This window comes from Populus trichocarpa, chromosome 7, assembly GCF_000002775.5.
Source record: "Populus trichocarpa isolate Nisqually-1 chromosome 7, P.trichocarpa_v4.1, whole genome shotgun sequence".
NCBI lineage: Eukaryota > Viridiplantae > Streptophyta > Magnoliopsida > Malpighiales > Salicaceae > Populus > Populus trichocarpa.
The window spans coordinates 6,227,822-6,236,840 of NC_037291.2; the positions used below are offsets into that span (position 1 = coordinate 6,227,822).

A 9,019-nucleotide genomic window follows, 5' to 3' on the forward strand; every position below is an offset into this window, starting at 1 on the left:
GTCATCTGCATGAACTACAACAAAATTAACTGTTAATTCCCTTGTAAATAAAATTCAAAATTACTATAATAAGTATTATAATACAATGACAACGAAGAATTTATAGATCCATGCATTTTTTATTAATAAAATTGTGAAATCAATGCACAACAAAAAATTATGCTCAGAAAACCACAACATCCCTCTATATATATATATATATATATCAATTTTTTTATTTAAAAAAAGTCAACTAGCAGCTTACTTTTAGATAATTATTGTGCAACACTACAGTAATAATAAAACCATTTTTTTTCAAATTTTAACACCTTATTTAAACTATATTAAATAAATCATTACAAAGTGTAAATTTAGCCTATCACAACATCAATAGCTAAAAAGATTAAAAAAGCATTGATGAGTTAATTTAAGATATTTGAACCTTGATTAACTTATTTTCTTAGGATTAGATTTATTTTTTCTAATAAATAGCTTTTTGCTAACAAGTATAATTTTTAATCTGATCATTAGATCAAACTGAAATTTTACCAAAAATTTTTAGAGGTCTTGTTTTATATTTTGTTAGAATTTTAGATCAATCGAACATCAAGAATGTCTTTTGATAAGGTCTAGAATATACTATGTAGGAATTACATTGGTTTCCAAGTTGATTTATGATTTTTATTTTATTTTATTTAGAACTCTTTTGTTGTTGTTTTTTTTTTCCAGCTTTGTTTAGAGTGTTTTTTTTTATTTATAAATAGATTTATTTAGTTTGTATTTGGGTTTTGAAGAAATTAATAAGAGATAGATTGATTATTCAGAAATAAAACTTATGTATGAGAGTTTGCTCTTATTCTTGGTTCCTCATAAAGCTTTTTTAAGAACTTATCAAAGATTAGATGTTTTTGTGGGGTTCATCCTGACTTATCGAAGAATTAAAAAAGTTTTGTGGTGTCTTCTATACTTTTCTTCGCGTCTCAATTATAGACATTGATCATTTATAATCTTGGTATCTTGATACAGGTTATCGTTGTGTCAAACTTAATTACAAGTCTAAATTTAATTTTCTTGATAAGGATCAATTTAATTATGAATTTTTAGCTCTCTATATCTACATAGTTCGCATTAATTGGTGTCAAATACAAGCTCTAAAATTAGGTTATTTCATCTTATAGTAATTCTATCTAGATATGCAACATAATTTGGGTGTGTAAAGTTGGATTATTTGTGATCTGATTGTTTGGAGCGTAGCGCGTGTGTCTAGTTTCATTAATACCACGTGAGCATCTCTCCCTGACTCTGTTCCCACTTCTGACTTCCCTGTTTACTTGCCCACTATAAACCCGTTTATCCTCGTCAACAATGATCGCTCACACATCTCTCTCTCTCCCCCTACCGCTCCCTTCCCCCCGCCAAAGCTATGGCGGTTTCTGCTTCTTTCTTTGTAGCAAACCATTCTTTCCCTCCATTCTTGAAGGCTCCTAGAAAATCAAACCCTTGTTCCACAAAACTGGTAATGTTCTTTTGCTTTTTTGAATTGATTCCTTTCGTTTTTTTTTCTTTATTTGTTGCTTCCTTCCATTGTTTGGTTGAATGAAGATTGGTTCTATTTTTCAGTTTTTCTTAAGAGCATCTGTCAGTAACTCAGAAGATTGTGAGGAAAGTAAAGTGGTGAAGAAAGCAGAAGATGGCTGGAAAATTGATTTCTCATCAGGAGAAAAACCATCCACACCGTTACTGGACACAATCGATTACCCTTTTCACATGGACAACTTGTCCACACAGGTAAAAAAAAATGCCATTAAATGATTGTACTGTTAACTCATATCTAGCTGGACACCCTTTCTGTTGTTTTTGTTTATTTCTTTGTGCTTTCTTTCAGATTGTTTCGTTGTTTCTGTTGACAATTTTCAGGATCTTGAACAATTAGCATCAGAATTGAGAGCAGATATTGTGTATAGTGTAGCAAAGACAGGAGGGCATCTTAGTTCAAGCTTAGGAGTAGTGGAGTTATCAGTGGCGCTGCATCATGTGTTCAACACCCCTGAAGACAAAATCATATGGGATGTTGGTCATCAGGTATATTCCTAATGGAAATTATAGAAAAAAAAAATGGGTTTCTTAATTGTTCAAAAGCCTAATATTCTTTCTTGGTTATGAATTTTGCAGGCATATCCACATAAAATTCTAACAGGAAGAAGGTCTAGAATGCATACCATAAGGAAAACTTCAGGGCTCGCGGGATTTCCTAAAAGGGATGAAAGTGTTTATGATGCTTTCGGTGCAGGACATAGTTCTACAAGCATCTCTGCTGGTCTCGGTAAATTGTTTCCTCATCAGTTTACTTTTTACTTTTAAATGAACTGAAGTCGAAGTTGATAGGTGACAGAATTCATCTCGCTGGCTAGTTCTATTTGTAACAATTATGATTATACTTTACAGATTTATTTATTTTTTAATTTCTATAAAACAAAAATGCAGGTATGGCAGTTGCAAGAGACCTCTTAGGGAAGAGCAACCATGTCATTTCTGTAATTGGAGATGGAGCTATGACAGCAGGACAAGCATATGAGGCCATGAACAATGCAGGATTCCTTGATTCTAATCTAATCGTTATATTGAATGACAATAAGCAAGTATCTTTACCCACTGCCACTCTTGATGGTCCTGCAACCCCAGTTGGAGCCCTTAGTAGTACTTTGACCAAGCTCCAAGCAAGCGCCAAATTTCGAAAACTTCATGAAGCTGCTAAAGTAATTTTTTAAGTCTCCATATTTTGTTGCCTTCAAGTTTGAATTCCTTGCATCTCATCTCAATATCAAGAGATAGAAATCTGACTTGGGTTTTATATTATGTTGAAGGGTATCACAAAGCAAATTGATGGGCAAACACATCAAGTTGCTGCAAAGGTAGATGAGTATGCTAGAGGAATGATCAGTGCTTCTGGCTCTACTCTATTTGAGGAGTTAGGATTATATTATATTGGTCCAGTGGATGGGCACAGCATCGAAGACTTGGTGACCATATTTCAAAATGTGAAAGCAATGCCTGCCCCAGGACCAGTTCTGATTCATATTATTACAGAGAAAGGAAAGGGCTATCCTCCAGCCGAGGCAGCAGCTGATAAGATGCATGGTGAGACTGCAAATATGTATTATCAGATCTTGTTGATGTGAATTGTTAAAAGTGTCGTCATCATTTCATTCTTTCAGGAGTAGTCAAATTTGATGTAAAATCAGGCCAGCAGTTTAAGCTGAAATCCTCAACACTTTCATATACACGGTACTTTGCTGAATCTCTGATCAAAGAAGCTGAGGTAGACAACAAGATCGTAGCCATTCATGCAGCAATGGGTGGTGGAACAGGTCTCAATTATTTCCAGAAGAGGTTTCCAGATCGCTGCTTTGATGTGGGGATTGCTGAGCAGCATGCCGTTACATTTGCAGCTGGTTTAGCCACCGAGGGTCTCAAGCCCTTCTGTGCCATCTACTCATCATTCCTGCAACGAGGATATGATCAGGTTGGCTGAAGGACACTAGATAAATTCTGAAAATTCTTTTGTTGAAAAACCTTGCACTAATCTTTACCTTGGGAATGAAGGTGGTACATGATGTAGATCTTCAAAAGTTACCAGTACGCTTTGCCATGGATCGAGCTGGTTTGGTTGGAGCAGATGGACCCACCCATTGTGGAGCATTTGATATCACATATATGGCTTGCTTACCCAACATGGTGGTCATGGCTCCATCTGACGAGGCTGAGCTGATGCACATGGTTGCAACAGCAGCAGCCATAGATGACAGACCCAGCTGCTTCAGGTTCCCAAGGGGCAATGGGATTGGAACAGTTCTTCCTCCGAACAACAAAGGAATCGCTCTGGAGGTCAGAAAAAGTACAACTGGCGTAATTGCATTCTGGAAAACAGAGAACACAATTAAATGTTCTGCTTTTTTTTTTTGTTATTATTTTGTATAGATTGGAAAAGGAAGAATACTGATGGAAGGCAATAGAGTTGCAATAATGGGATATGGTTCTATAGTTCAACAATGTGCAGAAGCTGCAAGCATGCTTAGAACCCAAGACATTTCTGTGACGGTAGCTGATGCAAGATTTTGCAAACCTCTGGATACGAATCTTATCAGGCAATTGGCTAAAGAGCATGAGATCCTAATTACTGTGGAAGAAGGTTCTATAGGAGGTTTTGGCTCCCATGTATCTCACTTCTTGAGTTCAACTGGTATTCTTGACGGACCACTCAAGGTGATTCTTCTTTCAAAATGGAAATCTCAAGCTTGTTTCTGGAATGCTGTTACTCTTTTTTTCTTTATTCCTGTTCTAAGTTCTTATAAGAGCTTTGCCTACAGTTGAGAGCAATGGTTCTTCCTGATAGATACATTGACCATGGATCACCTCAAGATCAGATTCAAGAAGCAGGGCTCTCCTCAAATCATATCACAGCAACAGTCTTGTCTATGTTGGGAAGGCCAAAAGAAGCTCTTCATGAGTTCAAATGAACAAAAATGGAACCTGTAGGTGGTGAAAGTGGTACACATTATTGGGGAGAGGGATTTTTGTAAAAATCCAACTTCAGAATTTTGAAGTTTGGGACATCAAATTACCGAAGTGTTAGGACTCTCTAAATTCCTCATGTCCCATGCCATGAAGACGAAGAATCCCCGATATTGGGGACACGGGATTCAATCAAGTCAATAATAGTGTTCTACTGGTTAATCATCGTCACAAAACAAAGAAAAATCCTCGCAACTTTCAGTAGCACTAATCTTCTGAGTCCTGACCCTCATCTGTTTGCTCTAAATATGAAATGGAAACATTTGAATTTATTTTTTTGAAACTGCATCATATTATTATAACACTAGAAGGCATGAGAGATCTCACAAAACACTAGACTCACTGTTCAAAGTTGCTCTTCTTCTTCTTTCAATTTAGCCTTTATAGGAAAGGCTATAAAGGGTGAGATTAAAAAAAAGAGGGTCAAATTATAAAAAATGGAGAAAATGGATGGTTTTTTGAAATTTGGATGAAATGTTCATTATAGTTCTTATACTTTTTAAATTATAAATATATGCTCCTTTAATTTTCAAGATTTTAATTTTACTTCAAAACTTTATTTTTATTTTTATTTTTAAGTTTCTAGTTTGAAAATGAAAAGAGTAATTCTATTTTGACAATAAAAAAAAATTCATTGAAACTAAAAATTTTAATCTTAATATTAATAAATTTCATTCAATGAGGAGAGTTTCACTGAGTGTTTTAGGGAGCTATTAATTGGTTTATTAAAACGTCTTGGATGTTTTTTAAATATTTTTATAAAAAAAAAGAAATTAAGTAGTTTTCTAAGTCAAGATCATTAGCCTTAATTTTCTTCGTCATTGTACGGCTGGAATTTGAGAAAAGTAGATGAGGCATTTTACTTTTAAATTGTTTTTTAAAAAAATGAGAGGCGGAGTACATGGTCATTTTAAGCAAAATAAACGCTCACACACATGGGTCTTCCCTTGTAGACCCGCATGTGTGCCCTTCCAAAAGAGCTAGGCATCCTTGCTTGGTTTGCTCCCAGCAACATATGGCTTTTTTTTTTAATTAATATCTTTTATAATATATATTTTTTAAAATAATTTTTTAATTTACATTTAAATTAATATTTATTCTCTCTAATTTTTTATTTTATTTATTTTAAAAAATTTAGATAGCTGTGTTTGTTTTTAATTTTTTTATATGTATTTAATTCTTGAAAAAGATTATTCTAATTATTCTATATTTTTTATGTTTTATATAAATGAAACTTATTTTTAAAAATAAAAATATTTATTATTGGATAATATTTCTTATAAGTATAATAAGATTAAATATCTTGATTTACATTTGTCTATTTATATTTCATCGTTAATGATTTTTATTTTTTATTTATTAACATAAATAGTTCTCAATTTATTTTGCATAAATTTTTTAATATATACTTAGTATTTTTAAAATATATATATATCAGAAAAACCTGCATATTTAATACAGTGAACGGGTCAAATAGTTAATGGTTATATATATATATATATATATATATATATATGAGAAGTTATAGCAATAATGGATTGGGTGGCTGCTAGCTCGATATCCATTGTTTATCAATTGATAAAATATGAAGAATAATAATTCAATTTCAGATCTCAGCGGAGGGAATGGTACCAAAGCATAAATCCATTAAGAAAAAGGAATCTCGTTAATGCTTTTATCTTAACTTAACTAGGTGTATTCCTCATTGTGTTTTGAAAATATCTTTTTAAAAAATTGAAAATTATTTATTTATTTTCTTATATAAAATAAATCAAAATAAATTATCTAACCCAAATTCCAATAAACACAACATCAAAGGATTAAATTAAAAAGAAAATGATGACCAGAGCAGGAAAACAAAGACAAACACAAAAAAAAATTGTTGTTGATTTTTCAAAGTTCTGCAGTAAACAGCTGATCACAACTCTACACAACGGATCACAGTTCTACAGTACAAAGCTGATCTCTTTCTGTATTTTTTTTAAAGTATACTTAGCATATATGTGAGTAGTTTTTGAGTGAGCAAATATTCAATAATCTTATTTTTCTCTAATGACAAATGACTGAGCAGCCACTTCAATTTGTCACTATACTTAATTACTAAATGTCAGAATGAACGATTCAAATCCAAATGGCTGAACATAAAACCCTAGGAGACCAAATGCAGTTCAACTATAAACCCTAAATAACCTTTGCAGCCTTGACAACAAACCAGCTAGCTCATAAATCATGAAGGGCTTATAGAAACGACATTATCACAAAAAGCAAATGATTTTATCCCTTTTCTTTTTTTACTGGTGGAACTCACTTCATCTCATATTTTGCATAAACTATACGTGATCAAATGTAAATTGAGAACTCAATACCAGATTTCAGAAGTGAGGAACCATTCACAAGACCTGCACTATTTGTGCATAGAAAACATTGAGCATAAGTGGTCCTAGCTATGTCACGCTTTCTGCTTTCAGAGCTATCACTGCTATGAACCACATTCCTGCCTCACTTCCTAACCGAACAGCAAGTGCCCTCTTATAGTGCCTGGCTTAGCTTGAAGAGGATTTGCAGACCCTGATAGCTTCACTCTTCAAGCTACAACACAAACACCTTCCCAAGCCACACACACAACTAGCCAACACGTCATTACAAACATAACATTCAATAAACAAGTGAGTGTGTAACCCAAAAAATGAATTTACAAAATTTTATCAAACAAGGGAGGCTCACTCACATTCATTCCCATGCCAAAGACCTCTAACAGCAATGGTATAAGGTAAAGATATATTAGAGTTGCCAAATGAATTTGGGTCAATAAACTTGAAAATTGAATCCCAAATGAACAGCCCTTCAAATCTATATACCTGACCAAAATGACCTATTTATCCCATCATCAAAATCTAATTGAAAAAAACCTAAACCCCAACTCACAACCTTAACAAGCAGTAACCTAGCGATGGACTTATTAAAATTGTGTAATCACTCCATCTACAAGGGATAGAATTCTATCAAACAACTACGACATGAAAAGTAATACAAGACCAAGGGACCATTGCACACATTTCACACCAAACCTGGATCACAATTCACTCATATAACTACATATAAGCAGTAAAGATATCTTTATTAAATTCAAGATCGGGACTTTTGGGCAATTCTTAGAAAAAAACAATCATCCAAAATAATCCATTCATCAAATGACTAAAATGTTACAAAACATCCAGCTTTCTCAACTTTAACAAGAAGCAACCTAGCTAATAATTGGTTAATTGCAATGTCATTATCATTGCCGTGAAACACAATTTATAAAACAACTAAACATAAAAGGTAATGCTAGACCAATGTGCCACTGCCACTACAAAAATTCACAATCAAATTGCTCCAAATTCATCAAACCCGATATAGTTACACATTACTCAAAAAAATTCTATATATTATCGATTCAAGACTGAAAGTTCCTTTCCATCACTGCACTTCCACTTGACACCTATCGTAATACAACATTAAAACTTGAAGCCGGTAAAAAACCAACACATTAAGCAACACTCTATCACTACAGAAGCTTATCTTATTCAATTCAATATCGAAACTTTTTGTTTAATAGGGCAATTCCAGATTGGAAGTAGAAACAAGTGCACAGCATTAGAAAGGAAACAAAACCCTCAAAGAAACCCAAAACATCATTAAAAACCCAGAAATGTTTAGACACTAATCTAAGTCCTTAACAACCTTAATCCCCATGGTATTAGCAGTACCCATGATAGACTTACAAATAGACTCAAGAGACATATACTGACAATAAGGGTCTGATTGTTTCACCTTAGCAATCTCATAAACATGTTTCAAAGTCACAGTAGATGCTTCCAAGTGTCCTGGTCTACCGCTACCTGATTCAACCCCTGCTGCTTTCTTTAAGTACCAAGTAACAGAAGGTGACTTAACTGTGAACTCAAAAGTGTTGTCTTTAAAAGCTGTTATGGTAACAGACATGGGAGTGTCTGGTTTGTACTTTTGAGTTCTTGCATTGAAGTCTTTGCAAAAAGCCATTAGATTTAGACGGTATTGACCTAGTGCTGGACCTACTGGTGGTGCTGGTCTAGCTCCGCCAGCTGGAACGGTGAGGCGGATGGTGGCTGCCACCGGACGGCGGGTTAAGATCTCTTTGAGGGTTGCCATGGTGTGGGTTTTCAGGAGAGAAATGATCGGTGTTTCGAGGGTTTTAATTTATTGGACTTGGGGTTTTGGGATTTCGGTTCAATTCATGTGTTTTATTTATGGATAATAAGCTTGGCCCAGCCCATTCACAACCCAATAATACGCATAATTATTAGGTTTTTTACATTTTTGTTGTAAGAAAAAACCACTAAAAGATCTTAATTTCTTTCAATGCAGAAAAGTGCTTCCCCCTTCGTAAAGGAAGGAAAAAACATACATTAAATCATAAATTACTATATTTACCTACTAATTTTTTTAA

The 9,019-nt window shown here is 33.8% G+C and overlaps 2 protein-coding genes across 2 annotated transcripts; one reads left to right on the forward strand and one right to left on the reverse strand.

Moving 5' to 3' along the window:
• Positions 1-1,312: 1,312 nt before the first annotated feature.
• LOC18101075 (probable 1-deoxy-D-xylulose-5-phosphate synthase 2, chloroplastic) lies at positions 1,313-4,834 on the forward strand. Its single transcript, XM_006380518.3, has 10 exons — positions 1,313-1,495; positions 1,600-1,767; positions 1,897-2,061; positions 2,152-2,302; positions 2,464-2,735; positions 2,844-3,117; positions 3,195-3,502; positions 3,583-3,864; positions 3,958-4,242; positions 4,347-4,834. The coding sequence occupies exons 1-10, from the start codon at positions 1,403-1,405 to the stop codon at positions 4,494-4,496; spliced, it is 2,148 nt and encodes a 715-aa protein (XP_006380580.3). The 5' UTR covers positions 1,313-1,402; the 3' UTR covers positions 4,497-4,834.
• A 3,265-nt stretch (positions 4,835-8,099) lies between these two features.
• LOC7483112 (54S ribosomal protein L19, mitochondrial) lies at positions 8,100-8,794 on the reverse strand. Its single transcript, XM_002310687.4, has one exon. It carries the CDS (start codon positions 8,719-8,721, stop codon positions 8,254-8,256), a length of 468 nt encoding a protein of 155 aa, XP_002310723.2. The 5' UTR covers positions 8,722-8,794; the 3' UTR covers positions 8,100-8,253.
• Positions 8,795-9,019: the final 225 nt, after the last annotated feature.